The sequence below is a fragment of the Sorghum bicolor genome, chromosome 10 (genome assembly GCF_000003195.3).
Source record: "Sorghum bicolor cultivar BTx623 chromosome 10, Sorghum_bicolor_NCBIv3, whole genome shotgun sequence".
Taxonomy (NCBI): Eukaryota; Viridiplantae; Streptophyta; class Magnoliopsida; order Poales; family Poaceae; genus Sorghum; species Sorghum bicolor.
This window is the reverse complement of record NC_012879.2, coordinates 57,444,597-57,455,049: the sequence shown is the minus strand read 5'-3', so window position 1 is coordinate 57,455,049 and position 10,453 is coordinate 57,444,597. Positions and strand designations below refer to the sequence as shown.

Sequence of the window (10,453 nt, the reverse complement as noted above, 5' to 3'; positions counted from 1 at the left end):
CGCCGGCACCGCGCGCCAACATCTGCGCCGCGCAGGTCGACGCGCGCGCGCGTCGTCCGGACCGCCGGAGGCTCCGAGTCCGACCGCACGCCAGGGATGTCGTCGTCGAGCCTCTTCCCCGACGGCACACGGCGAAATTCTGCCGTTGAACACGCTCGGCATGGCATGGCCCCGGCCCTTGCGTTGCGCGGCGTCGTCTGCCTTTGTTAATTCTGGCTCTCGACACGTACACGCCTGAGCTTGAACCCAACCTCGAAAGTTCAGTCAGGGAAGGTGCAGTGCAGTCAAGATCGGCGGGGCAGATGGATGGATCCCGCGGTCAAGATCGGCCACGGCGATGGATCATATCGTCGACATTGTAATTAACCACGCACTGCGGGGACGGACGGAGGAGCTAGCTAACGGACGGAGGAGCTAGCTAGGTAGCGCCGGAGTTACTCCGGTGGCGGCCCACCAGAGGGGTAGCTCCGTCCCAGCCTCATCGTCTCCGCGCCACGCTGCATATGCGTCTTGTTTGTTTGGCTGACAAATCATAGCAGAACGTAGTGTTGAAGTGGCTGATAGATTCAGCTAATAAATTTAAGCGAACAAGGTCAGCACTGGCAAGATGTCAACACTCCACCAGAATCCAGATGGACTGGGGCAGGAGGCCGCCATGATCCAGGTCGGATCTGCTCGATCGATCTGCTGTGCACAGAGTAGTATTCTATAGCTACTACAACACCAATGCAGTGCAGTGCAATGCCATGACCAGTACTCCACACATCCACAAGCGAGATCTCTAGAGTGATGCATGCCACGGACCGGCCGGCCGGCCCCGATGTGAAAAAGAAAATGAGAGATCAGATCGATCGATGCATGCAGAGCAGAGGTACAGACGAGGAGGGGTTGGATCCATTTATGGTGGGGATATATATGGTTACGGCTGCTGCTGCTGCTGCTGTTAATTTCTAGAGGATCGGGGGCTCTCATCCACCGACCACCTATGTATGAGCGAGCTTTGGCCGGCCGGATAATTGAATGAGAGCATGTGAAGCCCGGCCGGGCCAAGCCGCCGGCGTCCGGCCACGGCCAGATCACGTCCTCCGATCGATCCATCGTCTTCGCTGCACTAGGCGACTGCCGGACGCCGGCCGGTCGCAGTAATAAAGAAGGGTTGGTTGGTTACCATACCATGCATGGCGCGCTGGCTGGCGTTGCAGCACCACAAGAAGCAACTGCAGGAGGCAGCTGCATGCCTGCACACTCCCTGCAGTGTGGCCAGCTCGAGCACGGTCTCATCTCATGGCGGGCCACGGGGGTTGAAGAAAGAGTCGCCCAACTACTGTTCCACTTGCCCTTCTTGTTTGCGCTGTCTTCCGGCGTCTACCATGCATGCCGCCCATCTGTGCCTAGTGTTGATGGGGTATATTATATACTACTACCTTGCAATTGCAGTGCAGTGTTCCCGTAGTACTCCATTCTTATTGCAACCTCGGACAGGGAGCAGCAGGAATCCCGTACAGTACAAAGTTGGATTAGGAATCTTAAACATTGTACAATAATTCATACATAGTAATAGTATTGCAATTCCCTTTTTGAAACTCAACTCGTACAGTACGTGTACGTAGAAGTAGAAGAGCTGTCAATTTATATTAAGAAGAAAAGGTACTGCATGTAGTTGTAAATTGTAGTAATAATTTTCTTACTTCCGCGAGAAACTAGCTAGGAGTAGAAAGCATTATACAATATTTTTTGGTCCGTGCGAAAATTATACTCCAGTTACTGCTTCCATCGAACTTTTTTTAAAAAAAATTAGGAATCAGCAGTAGAAACAAATTTTCACCCCATGAGCAGGTGAAATGAGGAATTACTGTTGAAAACACAGGTACGGTGTACGGCAACCCTGAACAGCTGTCAATGTTCATACCAACTTTATTCCAAGAGAGGTTGTACAATAATCGTAACAGTACTTTTGTGGTCTCCCTTCGTCAGAAGATTATTACTAGATAATTCTATAAATTGAAAAGCCTGTTATACATTACACCTTCTAATACTAAATATAGCTTACTAATAAAATCATTAAGGTGACATTTTGGCTCCCCCTCCTATTTGGCATGCTTTAGAGCGGCACTTCTTTCTACCGCAACAATTGCACATCATGAAAACTTTGTTAGGAATACACTAGTTTGAGGAATTGTTGGAGCTCGATATGTGCCAAACAAGGAAATGATAAATTAATTATAGTTCATGGGTTATCCTTAGTTGTAGCACTATAAGAAAAGAAAAGAGTCCACTTATAACCTGTTGATCGTAAAAGTTAAGACATGAAAAAAAGTGAGAATGCTATTTATAATCAAAAGTTATTTATCTTAGGACAAAAGGAGTATTTGTAATCAAAAGGGGTATGTCAGAATGCTAAAGCAAGCTATATTAAAGTTAGAGGTAATCATATATTATGCAAAATCTAGAAAAATTCTTATTTACACGTACGTGTATCTACTCTGGTATGCTAGTACACACGCGACTTCCGTTCCGCGAGGTGGAGCGTTCCCTTCGGGTGTCCCAAGTTAGCCGGATTTTAATAGATCATTACCCGTTAGACGAAATACTCTGATAAATTGAGCATGAAGCATAGCGATTTGGCCCGGCCCGAGCATGGCACAGCCCGGACCCTAACCATGTCTGTGTCGGCCCGAAGCACATAGTAGGTCGTGCTTAGGCCGACCCTCGGCTCGGCCCGGCCTGCTTTTAATAGCAACCATGATATCCGCCTGGTATCAGGGAACTTGTAAAACTTGAAGTATCAAGTTCTGTGACTTGTGAAACTTGTGACTTTTGGCATGTGAAATATGATCTATGAAGTATATTGTGTTATGTGAATTGTGCAGTATCAAGGTCTGTGACTTGAATGTGATTTACTTGTGCTTTGTTGAATTCTATATTAAATCTGGTGTTTTTCATATAGTAGACTATGGGCTGGTCCGATAGACTATTAGGCCTCGTGCTCTTTGGGCCGACACAGCCCGAAAAACAGCCCACATGTTGTGCTTGGGCCGTCATGCAGACACGGTGGCTTATGGAGGCACGGTCCGAGCGACCCGATGGGCTATACGGGCCCGTGCTCTGTCGGACTGTGTCTAGCACGAGCCCATGCCATGCCGGGCCGGCTTGGCCCGTTGCTTAAATTACATACGATGTCCCTCCCCTACATGCCCCTTGAGCCTCCACCCCACAGGCGACGCGTGGCTCCTCATTCATCACCGGTGGCGGCATCCCTCCTCGCGTGCCTCTTGATCTGCATCGGCTCACACTCCGTTCTATGGTGTCCCTCCCTCAATCCCATGGTGTCGTGCTTCCATAAAACAATATGCATGGTGCTATGTTGACGGACGTCCCCACCAAGCATGGATGAAGCTAGCGGTGGGGCTAGGGGGGCTCTAGCCCCCCCTACCGCTGCTGATTCAGTAGAGCTTCTAGTGTTTTTCTTCTAATTTTAGACACAAATTTATAAGGTAGGGTGGGCTGAGACCTTTATTTTTAGATATATTTTGTGAATTGATATATGACTACTTCAAGCTAATATATTTTTTTCTATTGTGAGAGGTTATAGTAAAGTTAGGTCGATGTAGCAATTTTGTTCAGCCCCTCCTACAATTTTTTCTGGCTTCGTCCCTGCCACCAAGAGAAGTCTATGAACCATTACACATGCCTTGTTTAGTTTCAAAAAATTTGGCAAACGCATACTGTAGCATTTTTGTTTATATTTGATAAATATTATCCAATTTTAGACTAACTCAATTCGTCTCGCAAATTACAGCTAAATTGTGTAATTAGTTATTTCTTTTATCTATATTTAATGCCTAATGCATATACCGTAAGATTGGATATGACGGGAAATCTGAAAATTTTTACAAAATTTTGTGGAAACTAAAATTTTTGCAAAATTTTGTGGAAACTAAACAAGGCCACACAAGTGTCATCTGTTGAGGCGCTATATGCATGGTGTTTTGGTGGATCCACATAACTTTTTTCATGCGACGACACGTCAACATTGGTGGCATCGTTTGTTCTCTCACACTCTTTCAAAAATTAAAAAAAGAAAGAAAGAAAGAAAAGAGAGAGAAAAATACTGACGGCGCCGTGTTTAGTTCCCTCCAAAAACTAAAAACTTTTCAAGATTCCTGTCACATCGAATCTTGCGGCACATGCATGAGGCACTAAATATAGACGAAAATAAAAACTAATTGCACAGTTTACTTGTAAATCATGGGATGAATCTTTTAAGCCTATTTACTCTATAATTGGATAATGTTTGTCAAATAGAAACAAAAGTGCTACTGTCCCGAAAATCAAAAAAATTTCAGCACTAAACAAGGCGTCGAGGGTGGCAAGGTGGCCAGTTGAGCGCATGCAGCTAAGCTGGGGGCCGGCCGGAGAGGAGGAACAAGCCAACGGGAGAACGGAACTGGCCGGCCCCATACTGGTGCTATGTGAGGCGACGATTATCTGAGGCGACACGAGACACGACGGCGCCGCAGCACGAAATCTGTTTTTTTTTTTTTTTGCATTGTACAGTATCATTCGACACACTGTTGCCTTGCCCAACCCGTACCATCAACACTCACTGCTCGTACTATCAAATGGGCATTCAAATAGACCAGCCACATGTACCCCGATCGAACTGTGTTAACTGCTCCACAGGCCTTGTTTAAATTTTGATACTTGTATTTGACAATTATTATTTAACACTAAATTAAAAAATGCATCTTGCAAATTATAAGTAAATTATATAATTAATCTTGATTTTTTTTGGATTTAGAGTGTAACCAAACAAAGCTTATGTTTGCATGCACTGTTGCACTTGCATATAAATGCTGATAGCTAGCTTGGTCGAGAGAGGAAATCATTTAACCTTGTTATTTCTGGACATGAGATGACAACCAATATATATATGATCGAGCAGATCGATCATGCAATAGCTAGTACGTACATTTCTTTGATCCAATCAAATCAAGAGAAGAAAATAAAAAAAAACGAGAGAAGGCTAAAAAACAGTACTACTAAAAAATTAGAAGCACAGAGAGCACTAGAAAAAATTCATGACATACTATTATGACAGCGTCGTGCGTTGCATGGCAGCATTCACATCCATCTCTCCATCCAGCCATCCGTCAACCAACCAACGGCTAGGACGGACCGACCCATAGCACTTGATCACCTTCACCGTGAGTAATTAATAATAACTGCCGCCGCGCGCGGCACCGAATTAACCCCGCCATAATCACCCACCCGTACGTACCCTGCAACGCACAACACGCACGCACACGTGGCAGCAACTTACCCAGCCAGAGTAGTAACTTTTTTGTTTTGTTTTTTTTACTTTTCACCATCACTCCGCGGTCGCCGTGGCGTTCCGCTCGACGAAGGCAGCGCGGAGCGGGTTCTTCATGACGACGGTGAACGCGAAGGTCTCAGTGGGATCCGGCGGTCCTTCGCCGGCGGGGGGCGTCCACCGGAACGCGCGCACCATGTTGGCGAGCATGAGCTGGATGTGGAGCACGCCGAGCGTGGCGGCGGGGCAGATCCGGCGGCCGGCGCCGAACGGCATCATGCGCAGCGCCCTGGTGCCCGTGATGTCGGTGTCGAACCCTTCGCCGCCCTCCAGGAACCTCTCCGGCCGCCAGGTCTCCGGGTCCGGCCACGTCGCCGGGTTCTCCGTCACCCACGCCGTGTAGAACTCCACGCTGGCGTCGGCGGGGACGCGGTACCCGCCCAGCTCCGTGTCCCGCGTCGCCGCGTGCGACAGCACGAAGTGGCTCGGCGGGTGCCGCCGGAACGTCTCCTTCACCACCGCCTGCGGGCATGGACATGCACCAAGAACATTAAACGGTCGTCGTCGTCGTCGTCATCATCATCGTCGGCGGCGGCGGCGGCGGCGGCGGCGGCGGGAGAGACCAACATGCCCCTGGAATGTGCGTGCGTACGCGTTCGACCATCGCTTTCGACAGTTGTGGTATTTAAAACCCAAGAATCTAGCTTGAAAGCACGTCGTTTTCATGACAGATGAACACGAGCAAATCACTTCTAGAAGCACATCACTGATTATTGCTAAGGGTTTTAATTTCAGCGTCAACCGTTCCTAATTAGTAGCCGCTAATTTGTTCGGAGGTCGGAATCAGGTACAAAAAGAACATTATTTTAGTTAAGAGACTCGTTTTAGTTGCTGACGGATGAACCAATGTACAGTACTCACTACAGTATACATATAGTCAGCTATCATTTTGATGAAAGCGAATGTGAAGCCGTCCATTTGCTACCTAGTACCTACCAGTACCATGTACCAAGGATGATGTTGATATATCGTGTCCACGATTCAGTTTAATTTTCCTTTTATTTATTCCGTTCAATTCATTTGGTCCATACTAGGTCACATATGCATCTGTACAGTGGAAGCTTATCCATCTGCAATTTCATATCCAATGCAGCAACTACCAATTTCGTGCAGCCAAAAAAAGATGCGTATTAAGAAATACGTTACGACATTTGTGCCAAAATCCTATCACATTCTCATGATCTAAACAATATAATGTACAATATCTTCCAATGTACGTGTGTTTGTGTGTGTGTGTGTTTATCGAATTCCAAATTTCCAATGTTGTTTGGGACTTCTGTACTGTTCTATATATAACCAGGGCCAAATGAAATGAAATGATATCAGAAAGTTCAGTAGAACTAGTGTTTACCTGGAGGTAGGGCATGGCCTCGACGTCGGCTTCGGTGATCCGGGCGGTCTTGCCGACCTTGGCGACGACCTCGTCGTAGAGGCGCTCCTGCGCGGCGGGGTCGAGGATGAGGTGCAACATGGCCCATTCCAGCGCGGTGGCGCTGGTGTCGGTGCCGGCGCTCATGACCTCGGAGCAGAGCGTGACGAGCTCCTCCTCGCCGAGGCGCTTCCCGCGGCCGGGCGGCTCCAGGTCGAACAGCGAGTCCACGTACGCCTCCCCGGGCCCGCTCATCATCTCCACGCCGCCCTTGGCCGCCGCCTCCTGGCTCCCGGCGCCGTCGCGGAGAAAATCTCTCCGCGCGCGGACGAGCGGCGCGAGGCAGTCGAGCTGGCGGCGGCGCAGCGCACGGGCCTCGGACAGCTGCTTCCGGAACAGCGGCGTGAGGAGGGGCAGGAAGTCCGGCAGCTTGGGCAAGGAAATCATCATCACGTCCTTGAGCACCTCCTCGATCTCCCGGATCAGCTCGTCGGGGATCTTGGCGCCGAAGCAGATGCAGATGAGGATGCTGCAGATGGTGAGACGACAGCTAGCCATCACCCTCACGGCACCTTCTCCGGCGAGCTCGGCGCGGAGGCGGCGGAGGTGCGCGTCGACGGCCCACTCGCGGATCCATGAGAAGCTCTTGACGCGGTGCGGGGAGACGATCTCGGCGACGAAGTTGCGGCGGAGCGCGCGCCACAGCGGGCCGTAGGGCGCCGAGTTGACGGTGCACTTGCCGACGCTGAAGAGGAGGCGGATGGGGCTGTCGGCGGGCCGGCTGGCGAACATGGGTCCCTGCTTGACGAGCGCCTCGTGGATGAGGTCGGCGGAGGTGACCACGATGAGGGTGCGCTGCCCCATCCGCATCGTGAAGATGGGGCCGTACTTCTCCCGGAGGTCGCGCACCACGTACATGAACGGGCGACGCTGCAGGATCACCTGGAACAGGTTCCCCACCACCGGCCAACCCGGCGGACCTGGTGGGAGACCGTCGACGCCGCCCGTCTTGGAGCACCGGCGCCACCACATGGCGCCTAGCGCCGCCGCCAGCACCACCAGCAGCACGTCGTTCACATCCATCGATCGAGCTCTCTGTTCTTCTCTTGGCTAGCTAATGGCTATGGCAGACAGCCAGAAATGAACCAGCTGTCTCTCTCTCTCTCTCTCTCTCTACTGCTGCTGCTGAACTGAGCAGTGAGCAATGGCGGTGGGGGAGGGAGGTGGGTGGTGGAGCTTGCGCTATATAGCGGAGGGGGCGAGGTGAAGCTCGGCTCGTACCGTGGAGGCGTAAATGCGCGCCATCTACCTTCTGAAAGAGGGCCATGAATGCTCCTGCGTGTTATTCAATGGGAGCTCGGAGAAAAAACCAGCACCAGCTAGCAGCCTGGCCACCACCACCACCATGGCCGCGCGGGACGCGCGCTCACACTAGAAGCAGGGTCGTCGGAGGGGCGTTAATGGCGGGTGTCAGTGGCACGAGCCGGTGCAGTTGGGGAGACGAGACGAGACGACGCGCGCGCGACGGCGACGACGGCCGGGCGCGTGATGAGTGTCCAGCCACAGCCAGTGCCAGTGAGCTAGCTACTCCTAGTAGTTACGACAGACCAAAGCTGCAGCAGATGGCCTCCCGTGCCCGATGCGGTTGGCTGGGTACTTGCTTGGGTTGGCTCGCGGTTGCACCGGCCGGCCGGCCGGCTCGTGTCGTGTCGCGCGTGTCTGGGGCTCGTTTCGTCTCACCCCGTGTGTGCGCGCGGGTGTGTCATCTTTATGTTGACGTGGACGCAGGGGCGGATGACGGAACTGTTTCCCAACCTTTCGGCGTTAGAAGGCAGGACAAATTGGTTAGCACTTGACGCTGGCCGGCCATGTCGATCAAATCGATAGCGAGAGCCGAGAGAGAAGCAGCACCCCAGGCATAGCAATCAGTACCATGTCCCTGGCATTCGGTTATGATACGATGGAGATATATTTGGGGGGTTTGATGGCGAAAGGTCAGTTTTGGAGCTTGCTCCGGGTGGCGATTCCTCGTGTCTTTGCCCACCGGTTTACATAGGTTAGTCTTTGGACTTCTTCTCTTGTCTAATCGTTTACGATGATCTTGCTATAACTACAAAATATTTGAGTATATTTAATAGTTAAGATTAATGTTTTTAGGATGGCTGGTCGAGCCTGGTCGCTTGGGGATCGTCCAGAATATCCAGGACGATTAATTGACTCTGAACGAGTCCCCTGGTCATCCCTTACATACGGGAGACTGATATATACCATATAGTTATATTATAATATACATTACACATACAACAACAACAACAACAACAACAACAACAGCAGACTAGCTCTACGTGCTGGTCTTCTCTACAGCATAACAAGAAAATCTAATCCACAGTGAAAAAATAGTGGACGGGGGAGGAGAGTCTCCCCTTTATTTGAGGGGGTGGGAGGATATGATTTGAGGAATTGAGAAAAAAAATTCTCATTTAGGTTAGATTTGGAAAATTACTAGAGCTACAAGATTAAAAAAACAATTTTTTCAAATTGAGGGTTAGGAAAGGGGGACCGGTGAAGATGCTCTAATGCAATGCATCCATGCATCATATGCATTTCTTTCTGCTTATAGTACTAAATAGTATTGAAGAAATACAAATGCATGCCAAACCACCTGGACTCATTCTAGCAATTGCAGTGTTTTAACAATTTATATTAGAAAAATGTGGTAGACTCAAGTAAGGAATACGAGTATGGATGATGTTGTACTGTGAATCCGCGATGATGACCCAAAACACATGTTCATCTTGGGGTGACGAACGAAAGGCATTTGGATCTTTGACCATATAGTGGAATTGCTTTCTTCCTCTCTTGGTTGTCTTCGATCCATTCTTCTTTGGCATCAGACACTCAAACCATAAAAAAAACAAAAATAAAAAACAGAACTTACTCCTCTACCTCTTATCTCTCCACCATCACTCCTAACACCTAAAATTTACATCTTTAAGTTTGGCGGCACAATACCTCTCCCCGACTAGTGTACCTATGGTCGGTGGCTCGACGGATGTTCATAAACTTTTTTCACATGGTCGTCTAGTAAAGGATTCATGCATTTTAGGTTTTTGAAGTAAGACGCTTGTGTAGATAGAGTTGAAACAATAGCATTGAACTATTCCATCAAGTAGAGAACAAAATGACTGGACTATAATTGGCTCCTAGTAGGGACTTTAAGCCGTTATCTTTGGACCCATTATTCGTATAAAATAAAAGATGCAGAACTACAAACCGCCTTCGCACTCTTTCCACTTTAGTCAGTGATGGATCATATAAAACCAAAGACACAAAAATACAAATCACCTTAACACTCTTCTCACTTTAGTCAGTGGCTGCAAGTCTAATGGATAATATCCTCAATCTTTTCTTCCTCCTAACCTCAGTATGTTTTGATATTCTCTCTCCGCCATTCGTCGTTGCATGCCTCTGTATTCATCTATTTTCAATGAAAATCACTCTGCCAAATTCACTTCTATATACACTAACTTAATTGTTTTGTTATTTCACCCTTGTCCCGCTCGCTGTAATAACACTGACCATCTTCCACCACCTTGGCAGGTGGCACTCTAGTTCTCTCCCTACCATGCTAATCATGCGTAGCCACCACAAATTGACCTATCACCCAAATGAATTCCTTCTAAGGGTTGTTTGGCATATGTTCATCCAAC

General features: G+C 49.0%; 1 protein-coding gene across 1 annotated transcript; it reads right to left on the bottom strand.

Moving 5' to 3' along the window:
- Window positions 4,876-8,175, bottom strand: LOC8061623 (cytochrome P450 77A3). Its single transcript, XM_002437412.2, has 2 exons — window positions 6,726-8,175; window positions 4,876-5,836 (listed from the first exon to the last, which is right to left on the bottom strand). Exons 1-2 carry the CDS (start codon window positions 7,824-7,826, stop codon window positions 5,372-5,374), a joined length of 1,566 nt encoding a protein of 521 aa, XP_002437457.1. The 5' UTR covers window positions 7,827-8,175; the 3' UTR covers window positions 4,876-5,371.

Coding starts and splice junctions, on each gene's coding strand:
- LOC8061623 (XM_002437412.2), bottom strand. CDS start 7,826: ATGGATGTGAACGACGTGCTGCTGGTGGTGCTGGCGGCGGCGCTAGGC. Junction 5,837..6,725: donor AGGCCATGCCCTACCTCCAG/GTAAACACTAGT, acceptor CCATGCCCGCAG/GCGGTGGTGAAGGAGACGTT.